Raw genomic sequence first — 12,798 nt, forward strand, 5'->3', positions numbered from 1 at the left:
GAGAAGCCCACTCGCGCCGTTGGCCTGCATCTCCCCCGGGGCCCTTCTGGCCTGGGGCTTTGGCCTGTGGGTCCCTGGGAAGGAAGGCCCACTGCTCACGACTGTCCCCTCCGGTCCTGCCCTCTCGTGTTAAAGCAGCTATGACTATGACAGGGAGGCTTTCTCTGCCAAGCACTCCCCGTGCCCAACTTCATTTTACCCTTGACCTCTTTGTGAGGCCAGGGCTGTGGCAAGCCCTGACTGCAGAGGTAGAAACCGAGGCTCACGGAGGACAGCTCAGTGCAGTTAGAGGCAGAGTTGGGATCTGAACCCTGGCCTGGCCGCGGCTCCTGACCTTGGGCACTCCATTTCTCGGCACCCACAAGTCCACATGCTGCGTGGATGGCATGAACCTCAGGGCTGGCCTGCCTGGCACTCAGACCCCCTCTCAGACTTGCTGGGTTTAAATGAGGTCATCTGCTGCCAGCCTGGTTGCCTAGCACGCAGTGAGTGCTCAGTGAGTGGTGGCCAGAGCTGCTATCAGAATGACAGCACTTATGTGGCTAGTTAGTCGGTGCAAAAAGCATTTAAGAATAAAGTAACTGTTTTCATCCCCATTTTAGAGCTGGGAGGACCGGATCAGAGGTTCAATAGTGCCTGAGTCTCACAATCATCAGGCCAGGGCATTCGGGGATCAAACCCACCTCCAGTCAACTCCTTAGCCAAGTTCCTCTCTGGAGGGCACTGCCACTTTTGTTTTTGAGACAGGGTCTCGCTGTCAGGCTGAAGTGCAGCGGCACCATCATAGCTCACAGCAGCCGTGACCTTCTTGGGCTGCGCACCACCACACCCAGCTAATTTTTGTATTTTTTGTAGAGTTGGGGGTCTCACTATGTTGCCCAGGCTGGTCTCGAACACCTGGGCTCAAGCAATCCGCCCGCCTCAGCTTCCCCAGGTGCTAGGATTCCAGGCTCAAGCTCTGTGGACTCTCCTAACCCCGCAGGGTGATCATGGCCCCTGGGTGGTGACAGTTGGGACCTGCTCTGCGAGGTGCCTCAGTCTGCAGGCCCTGGGCTGGCCGGGGAGCCCCTCACTGCGGGAGCTCCCTTGGAACCTTCTCAGCTCTGCGGGGCTCAGCCGCGCCTCACCTCCATCTTGGTCTGGATCCAGGGCCCCACGACGTTGGCCTGGCTGGCAAACTGGCGGCGCAGGTGCTCATTGGACTGCTGCTTGCTCTGCTCCTCCAGGAGGGCGTGGTCCCGTTTTGGCACCAGCTGCTGCACCTGACAGAGGGGACGGGGCGCAGGAGCGGTCAGGAAGGTGGCCCCCAGTCCCGCCGTCCTGCCCCCAGCCCCTCCCAACGGCCCCGACCCACCTTCTCCCACTTGGAGTTGATGATCTGCGGGGTGACAGTGGTGTAGGGGTTGCTGCCCGACAGCTTGATGTGGTTGCTCTCAGCAATCCTCTGGGCCTCCTTGTGGATGGCCAGGATGGCCTCGCGCTCCCTGTCGGCGTCCGGCAAGGTGGACTTGAACTGGTCATGGGCTGAGATCAGGCCCTGGGGGAGGAGCTGGAGTGAGGGGGCGGCCCAGCCCCGCAGAGCTTCTTGGGAAGATGGGGGGCTGAGGGGCGCGGACCTCAATCTCCTCGATGGTGTGGACGATGAACATGTCCTGGAGGTCCTCCATGGCGCTCTCCATCCAGTTGTTGAAGGGGGCCGCGCGCTTGGCGTACTCCAGGTGCAGCTGGTCGATGGCCTCCAGCTGCTTCTCTGTTTTCTGGTGTATGGGAGGGAAGGGGGCAGGAACAGAGGGAAGGCAAGTCAATATGTGAGCAGGAGGGCGGGGAGGGGCCTGGAGGGCCCTGAGGAGTCAGAGAACATCCTCTCTGTGGGAGTTGCGGGGAGCTCACGGGTCTGGACACTACTATACCACCAGCCCCAGGGCAGCAGGGGCACAGAGCTCCATGGGTGATGTCACCCCCTCCTCACCTCCAGGGCTTCCCTGCGACTGTGGGTCAGAGAGCCGAGGGCGTCCCACTGGTCGCAGATCTTCTGGCACCGGGTGTTGACATTGTGGGAGTCGTAGTAATCCAGCTCGCTGCGGGCCAGGCAGAGAGCAATGAGGCCCGGCAGGAACAACTGGTGGGTGGCTTGGACCCATCTACCCCCAGGATTCCCAGGCCGGAGTGTCAGGGCAGTCAACATTCCAGGATATCAACAACCAATCACTAATCAATCACCGCTTGGTTCTGGCCCGGGGTACCCCCAGGGTAGAAGGGAAGGGGTGATAACAGGGCTGGTTAACAGGTAATTACCAGGCCTGAGCAGGGAAGGGGCTTCCTCCTGCTCACCCATCCCTGACTCATTCTGCCACTATCAGTTAAGAATGTGGCCCTTCAACCAGGCCTTGGGGCCTGAGGAGGGGTAGGGGGCAGGGAACGACTCTGGGGAGGAACAGGACATGGGGACCAGGTAAGCCAGCCACAGACAGCGGACAGGGGCTGAGGCCATGCTCCACAGTAGGGCTGGGGGCCTGGGTGCCATTCCCATCTCAACCACTCCATTGCTGGGTGATCCTGGGCAGACCTGTTGGCCTCTCCGTGCCTTGGTTCCCTCAGTGACACAGTTGCTGTGGGGATTAAATGAGCTGGTACACATAAAGCCCTGAGAGCTCAGTGAGTTTTTGCTGTCACCATTAATCAGCGCTCAGCAGGGCTGCCCATCCGGCTCATCCTGGACGGTCCACAGGCCTCTGTACTTCCCCCGCAGCAGAACAGACAGGACCCAGACAGCCCTCCCTTCTGTTCCTCCAGGGCTACCGTCCAGAAAGCTGCTTCAGGGACTGCCTATTCCTGAGCAGAGTAATGGGTTTCACATGGCACTGCCCAGGGCCTGAGAAGGGGGCAGGCCTAGGGTTTATTTCAAGTCTGTTTCCTACGAGGTTCAATGGGCTCCCCCATCACTGAGGAAGCTGCCTGTGTCCCACCCCCACACCCCTGAGGGTGCTGCATCTGTGGCCTTGCTCTCCTTGGCCTGGATGTGGTGGTGGCAGGACCCCTGAGGTGCCCCAACTGTGCCAAAGAAGCAGCTGTGGTTTCCAGTGCTGTGACAGCCCCATGGGACTCCTGCCTCTGGCTGAGCCAATGGGGAATCCTCAAAGCACCCGGGCAGTGGGGGGTAGTGATTCAGGGAGGAAACCAGCTCTGCCCGGCATGGGGCTCCACTGGGCATCAGGGCCAGGCCTTGGACTCATAGGAATAAGCAGACATTTGGGGGTGACTGTGGTGGGGTGGGGGTATCAGTGGAAAGAGCAGTTATAGCCAAGGATCCTATTTTTGAGCAGACAGCTATTTTGGGAGCCCTGCTGCCCCTTGAGGGCCTGTGGATTTTCCATGAAGTAATGGCCTGGGCCTCCGCTGCCTGGGCCCGCCCTGCTGCCGGCCGCCGCGCTGGTGGAATAAGGCCCCATTCACCAGCGCGAGCCTCAGCGTACTAATTGTGTACACAAGTTTATCTGACTGGGTGGGGAGGAGAAGGAGCCCGGCTGCCTGGAAGCTCTTACAATAAGTGTATTCTGAGCAAGAAAGGGAAGGTGCCGGGCAGAACAATAGGCTCACTGTGCAGCCCGGCTCCCTCAGGGAGCTGCGGCCGGGAGCAACCGAGGCCGGGGCCCATCCCATCAGGGGGCCAGGGCCTACCTGGGGTGGCCAGCAGGAGAGGTGGCACCCCCAGGGACCCCTAAAGCCTGAAGAATCAAGACAAGGGGCCAGACACCGCCCTCCTGCTAGAGAATCCAGATCCTTCAGGTGTCCCATCTGGGGCTGAGACAGGATGGGCAAAAGGCCTCATCCCGTGAGGCCCTTCCCTGGCTTCTGGAAGGAGGTGAAGTTGGGGCACTGGGGACCCTATTCCAGGCCTTGAGGCAGGCTGGGCCTCGGCGTGCTGCCACCACCAGTCTGGGCAGGCTGTGGTGGTAGCCAGGTGATGGGAGTGTCCTGAGCCTGCACATACTTGAGCTCCTGGGCAATGGCGGCGATCTGCTCCACGCGGTCCTGGTGCGCGGCCAGGTCGCTCTCGAAGGCCTCGTGCTTGCGAATGAGAGCTTTGATGTCTGACAGTGTGGCCGTCTCGTAGTCCCGGTGCTTCAGCATGGCTTCCTTCCCTGGTGGGGGCAGAGAGGCACTTAAGACCACAGCACGGCAGCTCTGGGGCAGGAGTCTGGAGTGGCTGTCCAAGCAGAGGGAGGGAAAGAGAGACTGTGGACCCTACATCCTTCCACGCCATTGACGGTGGCATGGAAACTTCCAGAACCTTTTTCTGCACCCTCTAGGGATCTTTAAGCCCAACTGTAACCTGGATGGACCTGGATGGACACTTCAGGGTTGGTGAGCCTGAGAGAGAGATTCCATCTCAACCTGTGTGTCCTAAACTTAGCATCTTCTATTAGTAGGAGACCATACAAATTGGGCCGTGGTAGCACAGCTTGAAAAGGTAGCACCTGTTTCTGGAGGGCTGTGATCCAGAGAAGCACCCGGGGTCAAAGCCCATGTCCCAGCAGGCTTGGGGAAGGGGAAGCATTGGAACCAGCTTCTTCTAGGAGCCTGAGCCTGCACCCGCACAGGTGGCGGTTCTCTCCCACATCTAAGTGCCCCACGCTGTCCTAAAGTGTCCTGTGTGCAGTGGGGCGGGCCTACCGTCAGGCCCTTTGAAGGAAAGGAGGAACACTGTTATTAGTCCCGGATCCTGGCTAATTACACATCCTAGAACCAAAACTCAAGCAGCCCTGCAAGCAAGTGAAGGTCTTTAGGGAACTGCAGGGAAAATGCCAGCCTGGGACGGTGGCTGCACCCCAGCTCCTACAGGGGCCCTGCCTCAGGGACACCAACTTGGGCTTCCCCGGAGTGGTAGCAGAGATCCCCTCAGCTCTATCCCAGCGCACCTGAAAGTTGCCTGCCCAGTGCAGCCACCAGGGCCTCTCTGGGCCTGTGCCTTCATCTGTAAAATGGGGCCAGCCCCAGCACCTATGTGGCATGGAACTATTCTCAAATTCCAGTGAGGTGGTGTTCAAGCACAGCAGGCATGAAGCCAGTACCAGCGTCACCTCAGCCTCTCCCGGTCTCATCTGTCAGGCACCTACCAGCCTTCCCCTGGGATCGGCCCTGGCGCTGATGGGCAAGAGGTGGGCGGCCTGAGAGATTCTGGCTCCACCGGCCCTGCTGTGCAGCCCTGGGGCAGGAGGCTCAGCCACAAGGCAGCCTTGCAATTCCCTTCTCCAATTGCTTTCTCCCAGGGGCAGGAACGGGAAACAGCAGGTGACATCTCCCTCTGCCTCAGCAGAGTCCCAGCAAGGGTGCACCGAGAGGATGTGGGCAGCGGGCCATGGCCACGGCTACCTGGGATCCAGGCCAAGGGACAGCCGGAGTGGGGAAAAGGGGTCGCTGGGGGCTGGTCGTATTCCCAGGAAATCAAGTCCCTTGGAGAAGCATCCACGACGACCCTCCCCCTGTGGGCTGTGGGGGATGGTGAGGGGCGTGGAGCGAAGGTGGTCCACCTACCCCAGGGCGGAAGAGGCCGCTATGACCAGACCCTGGGGTGTGGAGGGCCTGCCCGTCCTGTTTCACATAACTGCTGCTTGAGAGGACAGAGGCTCTGAGTCTTGGGAATTAGCAGTCCAGCCTGCCTGGGGGTTCTGGCGGACACCATGGGCAGACCCGGGTGGATGCCCAGCCAGGCAGGGGTGGGGCAGGGATGTGTGGAGGCCACTGAACCAGCTGGGCCCTGGCCGGGAGACTGACTGGCTTCTAAACATCAGGTGAAGGCTGCCCCAGAGCCCTTCTCCCAGGGGTGGAACGCCAGTGGGGCCACTCCACCCAGCCCCTCAGCCGCAGGAAACCATCTGCAGGGCCTCACGGAGCCCTGTAGAGGGACTGAAGAGCTGAAGGGTGGGCAGAAAGACCCCCAGAAGGTTCAGCCACAGGGCAATGCCCAGGCCTCCATGGATAAGGACGGCTGGAGCCACCTGAGCTGTCTGTTGAATGAACGAGTGAATCCGGGAATGGATGGAGGCCACCAACCCACACAAGATGGCATCAGTGCCAACATGCTCTCCTCACACTGGTGCCTTTCTGCCAGGCAAGAGGGAAGTGCGGCATTTGGCCTGGCCAGGCCCTTCCTTCCTCCTCACCATCCACTCTCATCTGCATTCTTTTCTGGCAGCAAAGGGGCCGGGCTGCTCTGGGGCTGGCAGCTGTTGCGGGCATGGCGAGCTGAGCTCCTGTGAGGAGGACACGAGCTGGGCCGTGACCAGGGCTGCGGGCCATGCAGAGCTGCATACTCGCATGCGGCCAGAGTGGGGAGGGGTGAGAAACTGCACTGAGGAACGCAAGGAAGGGCTCAGCTGGGCGGAGTGGCAGCCGGAGGGCCCAGGAGACAGCACTGGGAAGGAGGTGGCCAGAACGGGAGAGGAGTCCTATGGATGGCTCTTGTGGCTCTCCCAGGCACTGGCAGCTTTCTGAAGGCTTCCAGACCCCTGGGATCTGGAATCTCAACCTTGGCGTGACCCAAAGGAAGGCCAGGGACGTGATGGAATCCCATATCCGGAGCCAAGGGCCAGGGAGCTGCAGGGCTGCTGAGAACAGAAAGTGCAGCTGCGCTCCTGTAGGGGGAGCCAGGCCTGGGAAGGAGGCTCTGGGAAGGGATGGGAGGTGGGAGGAGCGAGCAGGTGGGCCATGCTGAAGGGGGGGCCGAAGGCAGTGGGTGTGGGTGAACACTGTCTGCTGTCTGGGTCCCGCAGCAGGCCCAGGAGGCAGGCCCTTGCCTAGCCCAAGGGACGTGCCAGTGAACACAGGCTCCCCAGCCTGCCGTCCACACTCACAGAGGTGTGGGAGAGGGGAGCCGACTCTGAACACAGGGCGCGGGGGATGGAAGAGGCCTGCCCCACATGCTCGCCCTGGAGAGAGAAGACATGCAGAGGTGACAAAGGGGCAGAGGTGACAAAGGGATGGGTATAAGGCCACTTCCCTGAAGCGCTGGAGGGGGCTTGGCTGTGTTCCTGGATGACTGACAGGGGCCCACCTGTAAGTAATCTCTGAGGCAAGGGCAGACTGGGCAACAAAGAGGACCTGGCCCCTGAATGGTCCCTGCTTCCTGGGGCTGGAGGAACCCAAAGCAGCATTTCTTTTTTTTTTTTTTTTTTTTTTGAGACAAGGTCTTGCTCTGTCACCAGGCTGGAGTGCAGTGGTACGATCAAGGCTCACTGTAGCCTTGACCTCCCTGGCTCAATCGATCCCCTCCCACCTCAGCCTCCTAAGTAGCTGGGACCACAGGTGTGCACCACCGTGCCTAATTTTGTTATTTAAATTTTTTTTTTATAGGCAGGGTCTTGCTATGTTGCCCAGGCTGGTCTCAAACTCCTGGGCTCAAGTGATCCTCCTGCCTTGGCCTGACAAAGTGTTGCGATTACAGGTGTGAGCCACTGCACCTGGCTCTAAAGCAACATTTCTGACACACACACATGCTCCCAAGCAGCAAGAAAGGGGACCTGAGAAACACACCCAACGCGGCAGGGGGCTGTGTGTGCACCCTCACGTGTGCCTGAGAGACAGGAGGGGAGCGCAGGAGCGGGGCTGGGCAGAGTGGGGCAGGGCTGGGCCATACCGTCAGTCCAGGCCTCGTGGATGGAGGCCTTCTGCCGGAACTTCTCTGCCAGGTGGTCGAGCCGCTCCAGCCTGCGGATCTCATTCAGCAACCACTCCTCATAGCCCTTCTCAGCCTGCTCCAAGTGCTGCCAGCCGTTGTTGATGTCCTGGGGCGGGGCGGGAGCAGGCAGGGCTATCAAAAGGAAGCAGGGGCACCCAGGGGGATGTCTCCAAGGGATGCTGATGGGAAGTTGGCAGAGCTTGGCTGGGGTCATGTCTGTGCCATACTTTGCTGTTATATCTGGATGCCTACACAGGGCCCCTCAGCACTCGGCAGGTACAATCAATTCTGGATTAACAAAATGAATGTGTGAACGGGTGAGTGCATGAATGAATGGATATCATAGATGGGGAAGTGGTAACCGTCCAGGGCGCACTGCCCCTCTGTTGATGAAGGGCCTCAAGCACATGGCGGTCCTGCCATCATAGCAGACCGGGACTCCAAATTCACACCACTCCACACCCACACAACCCATGGCATGGATTTGGGGTGGGTATAAAACCCTGGGTGTAATATACCCAGTGAGGGCCAAAGGGGAGCACAGTGCCAAGTGAAATGCACCCCTCCCTGACCCCTGCATCCGAAAGGCCGCGCCATGTCCCACAGGACATCAACAACTTAGGAAAGACTATGCTGGCCAAACGGTGAGCCCACAGGCAGGTCTAGGGCTGCCTCTGCCCCTCACAACTGCTCCCCTGTGAATCCTGGCGCTCACCGAGACCATCTTGCCCTCAGAGGGCATGAAGGCAGGCCGGTTGCTGAGGCGCAGCTTGGTCTGCAGCGTGTTGAAGTTGATCTCCAGCTGGCACTTCTCCTGCACCTTGGGTGGCTTGTGCACGCGCCGGTAGTCGCGGAAGTCCTCCAGCTTCTGCTGCATCTCCTGGATAGTCTTTTGGGGCACACGGTCCTCCAGCCAGGGGATGGTGCGCCGGATCCACTCCAGGAGCTGTGGGCCCACAGAAGCCAGAGTGGCCTTTGTCGGGGGCCCTCAGAGTGCTGACGGGCTGTCCCCCAGCTTATGGGCACATGGGATCTGGATCTTTGAGGGCCCCACCTTAGGGGCTTGCCCCTGCTCCCCAGCCCAACTTCTCCACAATTCCTGCTGGAACCCCCGACCCAGAACTCTGGGAGTGTAGCCCCCTCCCTATCCCTGCATCACTGTACTATTCTCTTGTTACTTCCTGTTCCTGCCTGTGCATTTCTTTTTAAAGACAGGTTCGTGCTTTGTCATCCAGGCTGGAGTGAAGTGGCACGATCATAGCTCACTGCAGCTTCAACCTCCCGGGCTCAAGCCATCCTTCCATCTCAGTCTCCCAAGTAGTTGGGACTACAGGTGCCTACCTCCGAGCCTGGCTGATTTTTATTTTAAGTTTTTATAGAGAAGGGGGTCTCAGTATACTGCCGAGGCTGGTTTTGAACTTGTAACTTCAAGCAATCCCACTTTAGCCTCCCAAAGTGGTGGGATGACAGGGGTGAGCCACCATGCCTGGCCCATGCCTTTGCTCTCAGTCTTTTCCCTCAGGTCTAAGAGGGGAGACCTCCACTCCCATGCCCCCGCCAAAAAGGTCCCCTTCCATGCTGTCACATGCCCCACTGCCGCTGTCTTCACTGAGCTCCACGCTGAGAGCCTCACTGCTTCCCGGCTCACTACGTGCCTCAAGGACAAGGCCGACAAGCCCACCTGGCTCAGTCTGGCTAGGCCAGTGCGTGCACTGGGCCTGGGACATAAATTAGAAAATAAAATTGAGGCCGGGCGCGGTGGCTCAAGCCTGTAATCCCAGCACTTTGGGAGGTCTGAGACGGGCGGATCACGAGGTCAGGAGATCGAGACCATCCTGGCTGACACGGTGAAACCCCGTCTCTACTAAAAAATACGAAAACTTAGCCGGGCGAGGTGGCGGGCGCCTGTAGTCCCAGCTACTCGGGAGGCTGAGGCAGGAGAATGTCGTAAACCCGGGAGGTGGAGCTTGCAGTGAGCTGAGATCTGGCCACTGCACTCCAGCCTGGGCGACAGAGCGAGACTCCATCTCAAAAAAAAAAAAAAGAAAATAAAATTGAAAATGAAACAAATATATACTTTTAGGAGCTACTCAGATTTTTGATGGAGTGAGGAAGGGTAACAAAAAATTGGACATTCTAAAACAATTCTAGGCCGGGCATGCTGGTTCACACCTGTAATCCCAGCACTTTGGGAGGCTGAGGCGAGTGGATCACCTGAGGTCAGGAGTTCGAGATCAGCCTGACCAACATGGTGAAACCCCATCTCTACTAAAAAAATACAAAAATTAGTTGGGCATGGTGGCATGCGCCTGTAATCCCAGCTACTTGGGAGGCTGAGGCAGGAGAATTGCTTGAACCTGGGAGGTGGAGTTTGCAGTGGGCCAAGATTGTGCCATTGCACTCCAGCCTGGGCAACAAGAGTGAAACTCCATCTCAAAAAAATAATAAAACAATTCTAGAAGAATAAAATCAGCTATCTGCCGGCACGGACAAGCTGGAGAAGTGGTTCCCAAATGCCAACTTCTGGCAAAGTGAGAAATTCAAGGACAGAAATACCCCTGTGTGGATACATTGTGAGGCGTGCTGCCAGCTGCCCTTTCTTGGCAACGGCTGGGGTTCTAAGAATAACCTTTTTACCTTATCTTGGTGTTAGAAGTGCTGATGGTAACAGATGGTAATGTTTCTTTTTAAAACATCCGTAACTTGGCAAAATAAAAAGCTGGCCATCTTAGGTTGGACATCAAATAGTTTTTCAAATTTTCCTGGTCTATGAGATAGGAAAATCTAGGAACCACTGGTTCTAGATGAGCAGTCAAACCACTGCTCTTTGGGAAATTTTATTTTATTTTATTTTTATTTTGATGGAGTCTTGCTCTGTCACCAGGCTGGAGTGCAGTGGCGCAATCTCAGCTCACTGCAACCTCTGCCTCCCAGGCTCAAGCAATCCTCCTGCCTCAGCCTCCCGAGTAGCTGGGACTACAGGTGTGTGCCACAACACCCGGCTAGTTCTTGTATTTTCAGTAGAGACGGGGTTTCACCATGTTGGCCAGGCTGGTTTTGAACTCCTGACCTCAAGTGATCCGCCTGCCTTGGCTTCCTAAAGTGCTGGGATTACAGGCGTGAGCCACTGCGCCCAGCCTTTTATTTTTTAAATATGGAAATTTCAAAAATGAAGAGCCTCCAGAAGAGATACACTAACCACCCTTGTTTCCAACTGAAGCACTGAGTTTGGGCTCTAGAGAAGGGCTGCCTGGGCTTGAAGCCCAGCTCTCTGTCCCACCAGTCATGTAACAGCAGGCACGTGCCTGACCCTCCCTGGGCCTCAGTTTCCTCACTTGGAAAGGAAGATAATCTGAGTTCCTGTCTTGCTGGGCTGCTTGTGAAGTGCCTGCACAGGGCCTGCTATCCTGCTGGTTCCCAGGCCCCTCTCCATCCTTCGAATCGCTCTCTCCAGGGCCAGGGCACGGGAAGAGGGGCTTTCACAAAGCTCCCCGGGTGATTCTAAAGCACTGAGGTGCCCAGGAAACACTGTCCCTGAGCATCTCTGTAGGAACCCAAGCTCGGAGCCCAGGGACTGAATGGCAAGGTGGCTGCCAGTCTGACCCTTAGCCTTGTGGAAGCAAATGGAGAGGTCACACACTGGCTGGCTAAATGCCATGGTCTGTGACCGCGCAGACTTTTCTAGGTCATCTCGCTGCCACACCTGCTTTCCCACTGCAAGAGTCACTGTGACCTCTGGCTGAGGGTAACGAGGTGGCCCTGACTTTCACTGGGGGGGACACTCACGTCGCTGGCCAGCTTCTCGTAGTCCTCCATCAGGTGCTCGTTCTCTTGGTTGACAGCCAGCACCTTGCAGATCCGATTGGCGGCAGTTTCAGCCTGGAGGGGAGCGCACGGTCAGGGCTGCCTGGGGGCTGGCCACCCTCCCTCCTGACGGGCATGTCCCTTGAAAGCAGCTGGTCCAAGGCCCACAGAACTCCTCACAGAGGGGAAGGAGAGGAAGCACAGTTCCCGTGAGATGGTGCCCTGTCCCAACAGGCCTTGTTGGCATCCTCACTGCTAACTGCAAAATGCCCCTGGGTCCAGAGAGCCCAGACCTGGGAGGCACCGAGGAAGGTCGGGGAGCCCTCCCACTGCTGCTCGCAAACCCTCTAGTGCCCCACACAGAGGAGAGTGAGGCTGGATGGGTTGGCTGTGCTGGACCTAAGACCGTGGAGGAGTCTCTCCCGGTGGGAAGGTGAATGGATGGGAAGCCGAAAGCTGGAGAGCTGGGGGCAGCAGAGCAGAGGCACCCGGGCCCCGGAGGAGCCTGGTGGTCCATGCACAGGAGCACACTCAGGCCTGTCCTCTCTCCTGCCTTGGAGGCAGGGTTAACAGGAGCTCCAGGGGGCAAAAGTCACCATCCATGGGGCAGAAAAGCACTGGGGCTTTGGAGGGTGAGAGTGGTGGACATAGTCCCTGGGCCTGAACTACAGGAGAGCATCCTGCCCTGTCCTGCTGTGGGGCAGTGAACAGTGTAGAGGAGGCGGGGGGTGCACACAGGGAGAGGAAAGACCAGGTACCTTTCAGGAAGCACAGAAAGGGTCCAAGAGGAGGAGTTGAAACGGCAACAGAACAGGAACAGAAAGAATGAGGAGGGTCTACAGAGTGATGGGGAAGGAAAATGGAGAGGCTTGGCCAATGGCTCAGAGCCAGCGCTGCAGGCAGCGATGCCCAGCCTCTCCCCTCCACGCACAGCACCTGGAGACAGGCGGGGAGGCGGCAGCTGGGGCTCATGTGAGTGCACACACACACGTGCACACCCCGCGCCATGCTGCGGGACACACACCCAGGGCCCCAGGCAGTGCTCCTCAGAGATGAGGTCCAGAAGGTTCCTCGGCCAAGGAACATGGGCCCCAGACCAGTGTGGAAAACACAGCCAGGGCTGCAGCTTGTGGGGGTCACAGAGGTCAGTCCCTGACTCCTAACTGGGCAGAGAAAACTGGCACCCGAAACTCAAGTCCACTCTGTGAGCACGGGGCTGCCACAGGGCAGGGGAATCATGTTTCACTGCTGAGTTCCCGCATCCAGCTTAGGGCTCGGTGCACTGCTGGTGCTCAGGGTTGCTGAATGAGTGAGTG

General features: G+C 58.3%; 1 protein-coding gene across 5 annotated transcripts in view; it reads right to left on the reverse strand.

Moving 5' to 3' along the window:
• ACTN4 (actinin alpha 4) overlaps positions 1-12,798 on the reverse strand; it is an 84,734-nt gene that overhangs the window by 4,771 nt on the left and 67,165 nt on the right. For all 5 annotated transcript variants that reach the window (XM_009194395.2, XM_003915478.3, XM_009194393.4 and 2 more), the window contains exons 9-16: positions 11,465-11,557; positions 8,394-8,624; positions 7,637-7,784; positions 3,992-4,142; positions 1,970-2,078; positions 1,617-1,757; positions 1,355-1,537; positions 1,128-1,262 (exon numbers count right to left, since the gene is read on the reverse strand). In XM_009194395.2, coding sequence (XP_009192659.1) covers positions 1,128-1,262; positions 1,355-1,537; positions 1,617-1,757; positions 1,970-2,078; positions 3,992-4,142; positions 7,637-7,784; positions 8,394-8,624; positions 11,465-11,557 — 1,191 coding nt within the window. The remainder of the gene's footprint in view (positions 1-1,127; positions 1,263-1,354; positions 1,538-1,616; positions 1,758-1,969; positions 2,079-3,991; positions 4,143-7,636; positions 7,785-8,393; positions 8,625-11,464; positions 11,558-12,798) is intronic.

Source organism: Papio anubis, chromosome 20 (genome assembly GCF_008728515.1).
Source record: "Papio anubis isolate 15944 chromosome 20, Panubis1.0, whole genome shotgun sequence".
Classification (NCBI taxonomy): Eukaryota; Metazoa; Chordata; class Mammalia; order Primates; family Cercopithecidae; genus Papio; species Papio anubis.